Source organism: Eimeria maxima, genomic scaffold, assembly GCF_000499605.1.
Source record: "Eimeria maxima Weybridge genomic scaffold, Emw_scaff509, whole genome shotgun sequence".
NCBI classification, from domain to species: Eukaryota; Apicomplexa; class Conoidasida; order Eucoccidiorida; family Eimeriidae; genus Eimeria; species Eimeria maxima.
The window spans coordinates 1-9675 of record NW_013563878.1 but is presented as its reverse complement, the minus strand read 5'-3'; the positions used below and the strand labels follow the sequence as shown (position 1 = coordinate 9675).

At 49.3% G+C, this 9675-nt stretch overlaps 3 protein-coding genes across 3 annotated transcripts; 2 read left to right on the top strand and 1 right to left on the bottom strand.

Annotated features, from left to right (window-relative positions):
* Positions 1-611: 611 nt before the first annotated feature.
* Positions 612-1637, bottom strand: EMWEY_00035830 (hypothetical protein, conserved; the record flags this gene model as incomplete). The annotated part of the gene is made up of 1 exon (XM_013478588.1): positions 612-1637. The coding sequence occupies one exon, from the start codon at positions 1635-1637 to the stop codon at positions 612-614; it is 1026 nt and encodes a 341-aa protein (XP_013334042.1).
* Positions 1638-1947: 310 nt separating this feature from the next.
* On the top strand, positions 1948-5458 carry EMWEY_00035820 (trafficking protein particle complex subunit 3, putative; the record flags this gene model as incomplete). The annotated part of the gene is made up of 8 exons (XM_013478587.1): positions 1948-1952; positions 2690-2769; positions 2881-2951; positions 3136-3233; positions 3404-3503; positions 4216-4398; positions 4867-4950; positions 5420-5458. The coding sequence occupies 8 exons, from the start codon at positions 1948-1950 to the stop codon at positions 5456-5458; spliced, it is 660 nt and encodes a 219-aa protein (XP_013334041.1).
* Positions 5459-7578: 2120 nt separating this feature from the next.
* EMWEY_00035810 (hypothetical protein, conserved) lies at positions 7579-8897 on the top strand (the record flags this gene model as incomplete). Its single annotated transcript, XM_013478586.1, has 2 exons — positions 7579-7794; positions 8292-8897. The coding sequence occupies 2 exons, from the start codon at positions 7579-7581 to the stop codon at positions 8895-8897; spliced, it is 822 nt and encodes a 273-aa protein (XP_013334040.1).
* Positions 8898-9675: the final 778 nt, after the last annotated feature.

The following is a 9675-nucleotide window of genomic DNA, read 5'->3' as shown; positions in this document are numbered from 1 at the left end:
TTCCCCCCCCCCCCCCCCCTGAAACTGCTGCTGTCTATATCCCCGAATTTCCTTCTCCTTTCCGTATTTCTCAATCTGCTCCTCCGAACACTCTGCATCCCCGCCATGTGGGTGCAGCTAGTTCAGGATGGCCATAGCTAGCTCCAGCTGGTCCTTGCTAGTTCCAGCTAGCAAGGGCTGGCTGTCAGCTGGCCCCACATACCTTCCAGCTAGCTTTAGCTAGCTGCAGCTGGCTAACGCTAGGCCCAGCAAGCTCTCACTAGAGTTTGAGGTGTTAACTTCACCTGGCTAGAGGTCAAACGGAGCCCACAACCCCTAGCTTACTGTGATAGTTAGCTGAATATGTAGCTAACTAGCCAACTAGCCAGCTCTCTATGCTCTTTTGCTGGCTGGCTAGCTAGGTAGCTAGCAAGTAGCACATGCCGGGGGGTGATTCACGCGGGCGAATTCCCGTTGCTCATGCACAGAGAAGAACTGGGGTCTGTGTAACTAGCAGCAGCTACCTGGGCGACCTCCAGACTGCTGCTGCTAGCTAGCTATGGCCAGCTAGCTAGCAGCGGCTGGCTAGCTCGGTGCAGCTAGTTGGAGGAGAACTGTGATCTCCGTTCGGCTTAGGGAAGCCAGACACACCCTCCGTCGATGGGTTTGAATTTTTGTCTGTCTCTCGACCTGTGTTTGAGTTGCTGGAGGGGTTGCTTAGCAAAGAAGCGAAGCTGCGTCGGGGTCTGCAGAGGGAAGGCGCGGCCTTCGAGTGTGTAGGCAGGGAAAGCAGCAACGCGGCGGCCGTGGAGCGGTGGGGCTGCATGCAGCAGCTGCAGAGCTTTACGCACTTCCTGCGCTGTTTGCAGCAGCAAAAAGAGACGCCCCGAGTGGTCGCGTTGCTGCCTCCATGGAGAGGCTGCTGGTCCTGCTCCTGCTGTCGGAGGAGGAGATAGCCGCTGCAACCCCACAACTGCGCTCGAAACACAAGAAGAAAACCAACTCTTTATCTTCTCAACAGACACCTCAAAAGGCAGATTAGTCAAAAAAACCGCTGTCACCCTCATCTGATGTTCCACAGACAGCTCATCCAACATTGATACACCGCAACTCAAAAAACTGGCACTGTTGCTGTTGCTGCTGTTCCTTTCTCCAAAAGGCGCCCCAGGGGATACACTGCTGCTGCTGCTGCTGCTCTCCTTGTTGCTGCCTCTACCAGATCCTGAACCAACAGGGGAAACTGGCGGTTCCCTGCTGCTTGATTCGGGGGTCGGGCTGCGCGACATGTCTGAAGAATCCCGTTGTACTTGCTGGTTTTGCTGCTGTTGTTGTTGCGGCTGCTGCTCGTCGTCATCGCTGCTGCTGGCCGTCACGCTTTCATCATCAGAGTCCATCCACTCGAACCTCTTCCTCTTCTTCCGAGGCTCCTGGTGCTGCGGTTCTTGCTCTTGCTCTTGCTCCTGCTCTTGCTTCTCCTCTTGCTGCTCTTGCTGTTGCTGCTCTTCATCTTCTTGCAGCAGCTTTAGGTCTTCCTCACTGAGGGAGGGGAGCACTGGCGCGTCTCCCTTCTCAAACTCCTCTCGCCAACGCGCTCTGGAGATACATCCCGAGGCCCCTCCGTCGGGGCCCCCCACTGTCTTTCGCCTCCGACCTAACATTAAATGAGAACAAATGCTACTATTTTAGCAAGCTTAAGAACTAGAGAGAAGCTACGGGCGTTGGTGCTGCTGCAGCAACTGCTGGAGGTCAGTCTGCTCCACCTGCTGACTCTGCTCCTGAAGATGCTGCCGCGCTGATGCTGGGCCAGATCCTGCTGATGCTGCTCCTCAGACTGCTTCTGCGCCGGCTACTGCTAAGAAGCGCACATAAGGTGGCATCGCGCGGTTGGCGGTCCTACAGCAACAGCAGCAGGTGCTGCTCATGCCGTTGCTGCTGCGGTTGATGTTGCTGTCGCTTTAATGTTCAAACATGAAGTGAGACTCCTCACCACGCTGGATTCGTGGCGCACTACTCGGTTCAAGCGCAGCTCAAGCTGACCTCGTTGGTAGTGCTGCTACTGTTGTTGTTGTTGCTGCTACTAAAGCAGCTACACGCATTGCCGCTCCTGCGGCTGCTCCTCACCCTGGCTCTGTCGTTCCTATAAATAATGCTGCCTATCAAAGGGACAACACGACACTCGATAGAAAGGCGAATGCTGCTGCTGCTCCTGCAAATAACAGAGGCAGCAGCGGCAGCAACAGCAAAGGTGGGGTGCCAGGCCACCCTTCTTTGCATGCGTTGCGCATAAATGCCAAATTGATAACTTTGCAGCGGCGGGTAGTTCGCCTGGATTTACTTCGCAGCAATAGTGCTGCTGCTGATTCGGTTGCTGCTGCTGTCGCATGCAAGGCACCCGTTGCTGCTGCTGCTGCAGAGCGTGATGCCTTTGGAGGCATTTACTGACAATTACTTTATTTTCGAATGTCACTCATTTCGTCTTTGAGCAAAGACAGCAGTGAAACCAGGCAGTAGTAGCGACACCGCAGTCGAGCAAGAGCAATTGCAGCAGCAGCAGCGCCAGCACACGAGGGCCCCCTTGGGCAGAAGCACGCGACGGCTTTGCCTTCTGCTCCAAATTGTTATATTCAGCTGTCCTGGTGCTATTTCTGCGCATTCCACATTGTCACCTGTATTCCGCGGTTGCTGCCGCTGCCATCGTTAGTTGCGTTAGAGTTGCTGCTTCTGTTGCCACTGCCGCAGCAGAATCTGCTGCAGCAGAATCTGCGGCAGCAGAATCTGCCAGAGCAGCAGGTGAAGCAGCATCTGTAACGCATAGCAGCCCGTTTGAAAGGGGCGATAAAATTCGAGGGTCCCATCCGAACTACCTACGTGTCCCAGGGGTGTAGTGTTTTTAAGGTGTAGGGTTTACGACCATGTCAAAGGAGAAGTACCAAAAACAATGGGAGGCCATTTCCCACAAGATTGAAAAGGCAGTAAGTGCAATAAGAGCATCAACAGTTGAAGTGACGGAAACAGAAGCTTCAGGAGTGACAATAACAGACGGAGTAGAAGCAGGAAGAGCAGTACAAACACTTATCCGTGTTTCTCACAGACGTGGTCAAGGACACTATGATGCTGTTTATTCTACTCCTGCTGCTACTGCTTCTGCTGCTACAGAACTCCGAGTTGCTGTGTCTGACCTACGGATCATTGGTGAGCCAACTTTTGAAGGACTTCGAACAGGTTGAAGCTGTGAACGCCCAGTTAGAAAAGATGTAAGTTCTAGGGCGTATGGTTTAGGGTCTAAGGTGTTGGGTTGGTTTTTTGTGGCTTGAAGTAGACCTGGTGGATTTTTCCCCTCGCAGTTTGCATTTTTGTTTAACTTTGCGGTTTTGCTGGTGGCGGCAATGCTGCTGCTTTGCTGGTGGTGCTGCGGCTTGTGCAGGGGCTACAACATTGGGGTACGTTTGGTGGATGAGTTTTTGGCAAAGGCGAATATTGGGGCTTGTGAAAGCTTCAGAGAGACGGCAGAAGTCATTGCAAAGGCAAGTCGTAGGTCTCAGATGAGGGTTTGTGGTCCACGGTTTGGAGGTCTCGGGTTAGACTTGACGGATTTGCCGGGGCGGACACGATGCAAGAGCGGGGTATCTGCATTTTCATGTGTTGGTACATTTGTGCTGCTTCTGCACTTGTTTCTGTTGCTGCTGCTGCTCTTTGTGCATGTGCTGTTGGTCCACATGCTTGTGTTGCTGCTACTGCATTTTCTATTGATTTTGTCGTGTTGCTGCTGTTGCTGGAACTTTTCTAGCACAGCTTTTATCTGATCTGTTGTTTGGTTACGTAGCTATTGCATCCCTCCCTCCGTCTGTCTTAGTTGCTGTGCGAGCCTGTTCGTTTGGTTTGTTGTTTGATTGATTAACCTTTGTTGTTTGATTGATCCGTTGGTCATGTGTTTGCTTAGCTCTGTTTGCTTGCTTGACTCTGTTTGTGTGCCTGCTTGTTTGTATAGCTTTGTTTGCATGCTGAGTTGTTTCTGCGCTTGGTTGTTTACTTTTGTGCTTGTTTAACATTGCCTGTCAGTTTTTGTTTAACCGTGGTCTTTCGTGTAGTTGTTTGCGTCTGCATCGTGGCTTTTCTCCCCTGGTCTACTGGTTGTCTCACCTTTTCGTCCACCCCTGTTCTGTTTCTGTGAGTTCGTTGTATGAGTCCATTTGTTTTTTTTTCTTTTTTTTTTGCTGTTTTATTCTTGGTGTACAGCTGGGGTTGCGGATGTTCCTAGGGGTATCAGGGGAGGTTGTTGCCACTGGGCGCGACGACAGAAGCTTCTCCTTGATTTTGCATGCAAACCCTCTTGCGGATTTTGTTGATTTGCCTCATTCTCTTTCTTCTCTTTGTTATTCCAACCTCATCTGTGGGGTCATACGAGGCGCCCTCGAACAGGTTTGCACTCCGGGGACTAGGGTTTAGGGTATAATGTTTCGGTTTCCCAGTTGCTGTTGCTCGTCTTTTCTGCCATTTACTGTTCTTCAGCTGTTTGGATGGCTGCGGCTTGTTCGTCAGCTGGTTTGCTTGTCTGCCTGGTTTGTTATCTGCTTGTCTTTCCGCTTGTGTTTTGGTGTCTTTGCTTGCTTGTTTGTTTTTTTTGTGTTCTTTTCTTTTTTCGTGGTTGGCATGTTTCCCCGTTTGTTTATGTGCCCCCGTTAGTTCCTGCTGGCTCGTTTCTCGTCGTCTATATTCGTTCAAATGCTCCTATTTCTCATTGTGTGTTTGTTTGTTGGCTTCTTAGTTCGCTGATATCTGCCTATGTGCTTTCGTTTGCCACTTTCTTTACGCTTCCAAATACACAGTACCGTTTACAGTTTAGCATCCGAGGTTTAGGTTTTTGGGTTTGTGTGCGTTGTTTTACAGCTACGGATGCGCGTGTCTTGCTACTTTGTTAAGGACATGCTCAAGGGAGACGATGTCTATGAGATTCGCCTCGAACTCAAAGAGGTGGGGAACCTCCTGCTTCCTGCGTATCGTGCTACTGCTGCTACTGATGATGTTAATATTGTCCCTACTGTTTCTGCCACTGCTGCTGCTGAAGTTGCCATTAGTCCTCCACCTGCTGCTGTTAGTCTTGGGCTAGTGCTATGGCCCCGACTCACCGTACCGTTGCTAATTCTTTGCCTAATCCTGTTCCTGCTTACTACGAGTTCTTCCCTGCTGCTGCCAATGCTTCTCTTTATGCTGGTGCTACTACAAATGCTGCTGTTAATCGTTCGGCTGCTTCTGCTACTACTGCTCCTAGCATCCTGCTGCTGCTGCTGCTGCTGTTGCTAATGCAATTGTCGTTAGCTTGCAGCTGGTGGTGGTGGTTCTGCTGATGTTAAATGCTAGTACTAATGGCGATTCCTGCACATGGCAGGATAATACAGTTTAGAAGGCGATCGATCCGTGTGCTGTCGGGGTGTACGTACAGCTGATGAAGGAAGAATTCCAGGACGATGACGATGCCTAGGAGACGGCAAGCCACACAGCCCAAGTCAATTCTCGTTTTTAATTGCTGATGATGCGGCAACGTCGGTTTGTTTGTCAGGAACAGCAGCTGAGGAGTTGCTGCTAGAGATCTCTGTTACCCTCCGAATTCCCCTCCTACTGGCTCCTTTCAGTTACTGCTGCACGACATGCGTCTCATTGCTGCTGCCGTGTAACTGGACTGAGCAGCACATGCACCTTGAGGTGTGTGTTCGTTTGGTCTGCATCTTGCGACAAACACGAACGAGAGGCAAACCATGTGTTTTAAGAGAGTGTGCTTCGTACAGATGCTCTACCACACACACCATCTTAAGAGATAACACAATGTGGTTGCTGTTGTTTGCCGCTACTTCTTTCTTTCCCGGCCCGCCTTTTCTTTTTCTTGGTTTTTCGCCCTCTGTGTCGAGACTTGTCTGAGGCAGAAGCTTCCTTGAAGCTGCTGCAGTGACGACAAACTCTAACCCAGAGTCTACAACATAAGACGTGTTGGCCTCGTTGCCTTTGGAATATCATTTTAAAACAACATTGCTGTCTCTCTGTATTTTAAGGGGACGGAGAATGCGACGCTCTTTGTTGCTTAGGCTGCTTGGTCTTTCATTTGTTGAAGCATTTGTTGTCGCGTTCGTTTCTGTATTTGTATATGTTCGACCATGTTATCGTACCTGCAGTTTTCTCACCGTCGTATTCATCGCTTTTTTACTTGTTCTTCATTGGTTTTCCCACATGTTCTTATGTTTGTTTGTTTATGTACCTATTTGTCTGTTTCGCTGTGTCCGTCGAGCTACACAAGTTGCAGCAGGCTTGGTTTAGGGGGTTGGCGGAGGCGGTAGGTATCTGCTGGATAAGAAAAAAGCGCAAGAGCCGCAGGCTCCCCTGTCTCCTCAATAATTAAGTACAAAGTATGTGGCATAGTTGGGCATACTACATTGCGTAATTATTTGCAACGAATGAATGAAAGCCCCATCGCGTAGAGGCACTATCTACGGGCACCACGCTGTCGCAACTGGCAGAAGGGCAGTCTGGCGGGTTTATTGTTGTGTGCTGCTGTACATGAGTGTTTTTCTACTTATTTTTATTGCAAATAAATTAACAAAAATGTGGGAACAATTTTTTTGGTTACTTCTGCCGCAAAAAATGAAGAGATATTACAAATGGCATAGAAGAGGAGGGGAGGGCTGACCAGCCGCCGCTGGTGATTTAGGTTCTGGGCTTGGGGTTTGGTGTTACTTGTTCGTTCCCCTGATATTTAAGTTCATTTTTCAGGTACTTTGAAGGTATTTTAGTTATCAGGAAGGTTTTAATTTTTCTTTGTCAGTTTGCATCTCATAGAAGGAGAAGCATTCTGCCCGTTCCAGGTATATCGGCAGCTAGCCGGGGTGCCACAGCATCAGCAAAACAGAAGAACTCGGCGGAGACGGTGAGCCGATTTTTCCCCCGTTTTTATTGTGCATAACGCTCAAATGAACAAACGAATAGAGAAGAGGCTGCTGGCTCCTCTCTCAATTGCCACTGCAGCGGGGAAGGAGCTCCTGAGCAGGCGGCACAGAGAGAGGCTACATACACTAATTAGCTGAGGAAGAGAAGGAAGAGTAACAAGCTCATGCATATATTATTGACAGCAGGGAGAGGTAGTGGAATGGGGCCTTAGTTCTCTGGGTGTGCATTCAGCAATAATATGCACTTACATATTTCTCTCGCGAATCCAAGTTTTTTTTGTTCGAGGGATGTGGTGGGTTTGTGTCTGTTGCTTTTAATTTTTGTGTGCTTTTTAGTTATTCTGTTAATAATGCGGGCGCTTCCCTTCGCTTTCTTCTTAGATTCGCCTAGTTGTTCGCTGGAGAGCAAACTAATTGTAGCCCAGAAAGCAAACACTCAGTAACAAACGCGCGAACGAACAGACGAAGAACATGCAATTGTTTTAGTTTCAAACAACGTCTAGCAACTGTATAATAATAACGGGACCTTTAAGTGGATTTTCCTTTCCTTCTGGGCTCGTTTTGTGTTGGTTTTATGTTTTTCTGTGCCTTTTTTCGTTTACCGTGGTCGAGGCGTGTCCCTTTCTGTTTGTGGTATGTAGGGAGGATCATAAAGGTATTAGGGACAATGAATATCAGTCAGGAGGCAACAGCAGCACAAGATGCGGCAACAACAGCACAGCAGCTCTCAACAGTGCAGTGGGATCCTTCGATCCCAGACCCCACACTTCAACCGGACCTCCCGGAGTTCTGCAGCGAAGAAGAGAAACAGAGAGCCTTAAGTGCAGCTTTAAGCGCAGCAGCCGAAGCGCTGCAACAGGAGCAGCAGGACTCTCACGAGGAGGTGGGCTGCCGTTTGTTGTGCTGCAGACGGATTATTGAGCACATATTTGTCTAGTTCATATCAGTGTGGAACACCAATATGGACAGATGTAGACCAATTAATTTAGCAAGGAAATTGGCAGATGAATGCAGAGTTTCTCGAGGGGAAGTTTGTCCTAGATTTTTTCGGCCGCACGTTGTGCTTGTCACTGTGTGCCCCCTCTTTGCGTTGATCCCTTTAGGTTTATGCTGTTTTGTGTCTTTGCTTTTGTGTGTATGCGAATGTTCCTGTGTTCGTGTATTCTTCTCTGGTGATCTGCAGTGTCTTTACATCTGTTGCTGCTTCATGTTCGGTCGCTTAGACTGTGCATAGCCCGCGTGTGTTCCTCCTTTCTCACAGTTGATGGTTTTTTGAACGGGTTTCATGCCTTTCTTCTTGTTCGCATTTGTTTCTTTTTTCCCTACCTATTGCATGCAGCTGTAGACGGGTGGTTCGTTTGTTCGTATGTGTGTTCGCAGGGCGAGCCAGCAGCAGCAGCAGCGTGCTGCTTTCCCTGCAGCAGTGAACCGGCAGCTGCCCCCTCTGCGTCGTCTTGGGTGGGTGTACAGCGGAAGGAGGGGGGAGAAGAAGGCGAGGAGGAACTGCTGGTTTCAGAAGAAGCCCTTGCGCGTTTGTCAAGCAAACAATTGAACTCTTTGATTGAAAACCGGCTTCAGGATGAGTTGCGGAAGGCCCCTTCTGTGTCTCGACAGGAGCGGTTGAGCGTTGAGGAAGGCATTGTTTCTTTCAGTTCTTTTCTAACAGTTAAGACGCCAGACTTAGACATGAAAAACTTGGGCAAACCCCAGCCCCTGACAGCCTTCCTCCCCCCGTCCCCCCTCTTCACGTTCGACGGAAAGCTCGGCCTCGACTGTAAAGCATTTAAAATCAACTTCTTTGATGCGGCAGCGAACATCGTTCCTCCATTCTTCCTCAAGCAAGGAGAAACCCTCTCCAAACAACAGCAACAAGTTCTAGACAGCGGAGTATCCAATGCAACCGAGATTGACCTCTTCGGTCCCGACGCTATTCACTCCCTCAGACAGGACCTCAATGCAGCGCGCAAAGATCTCTTGGCAGCATGACAGTGAGCACAGAAGAACAGGTACAACATAGAACAAGCAGTGAGCATCAAATGCAATAACGACGACACCTTGGCAGTGCTCGAAGGCAGCTCGTGCGAGCGTGCATTTACCCTGCAGTATATATCTGTCTTATTCCAAAATCAATGTTTTAACAAATATTTAAGGCACCTCCTCGGCAAACCGACGTGGCGCACTCCATTGGCCTAGCCAGCAATCCAACAATTGGCTGGCAGGTTGGTTGGCCAGCTAGCAGACAGTTGCTGCTGCGCAGCTGCCGTCCACAATTTTTCCCGGCATGAAGAACAACAAAGGTTTTACGTTTAGGTTTTTTGAATCGATTTTCGACCTTCAAGGCTGAGTGCCAAGAGTTTAGGGTTTAGCAACGACACAGCAACCGGGTCGGGTTCATCAGACCTTTCGAACAACCGAACTTCAGTCCTCCACATGCTTCCCTTGCTTCTTCTTCCGAGTGTTTCTGTTGTTCACTAGTGCAACATCTGCGGTTCTGTCATTTTTACTGCTGAGATGACCAAATGGATGTTGCTGAAGTCTTGATAGTTCGTAGGAGGCGTTCCAGCCTCCTCCTGTTTATTGCTTTTCCTCTCAAGTCCTCCACTCTGCGTCTGTTTTGTCTTTGAACTCGCTACCTGCATTTATCCAAAGCTGTATTAGAAGCGATGCCAAACGTGAGGAGGGGACCTGCACCTGTATTGTTTTTATATTCGGGAAAGTCCCTTTCGTCTTGTACTCCACTCAGTAGTTATTATATATATATTAT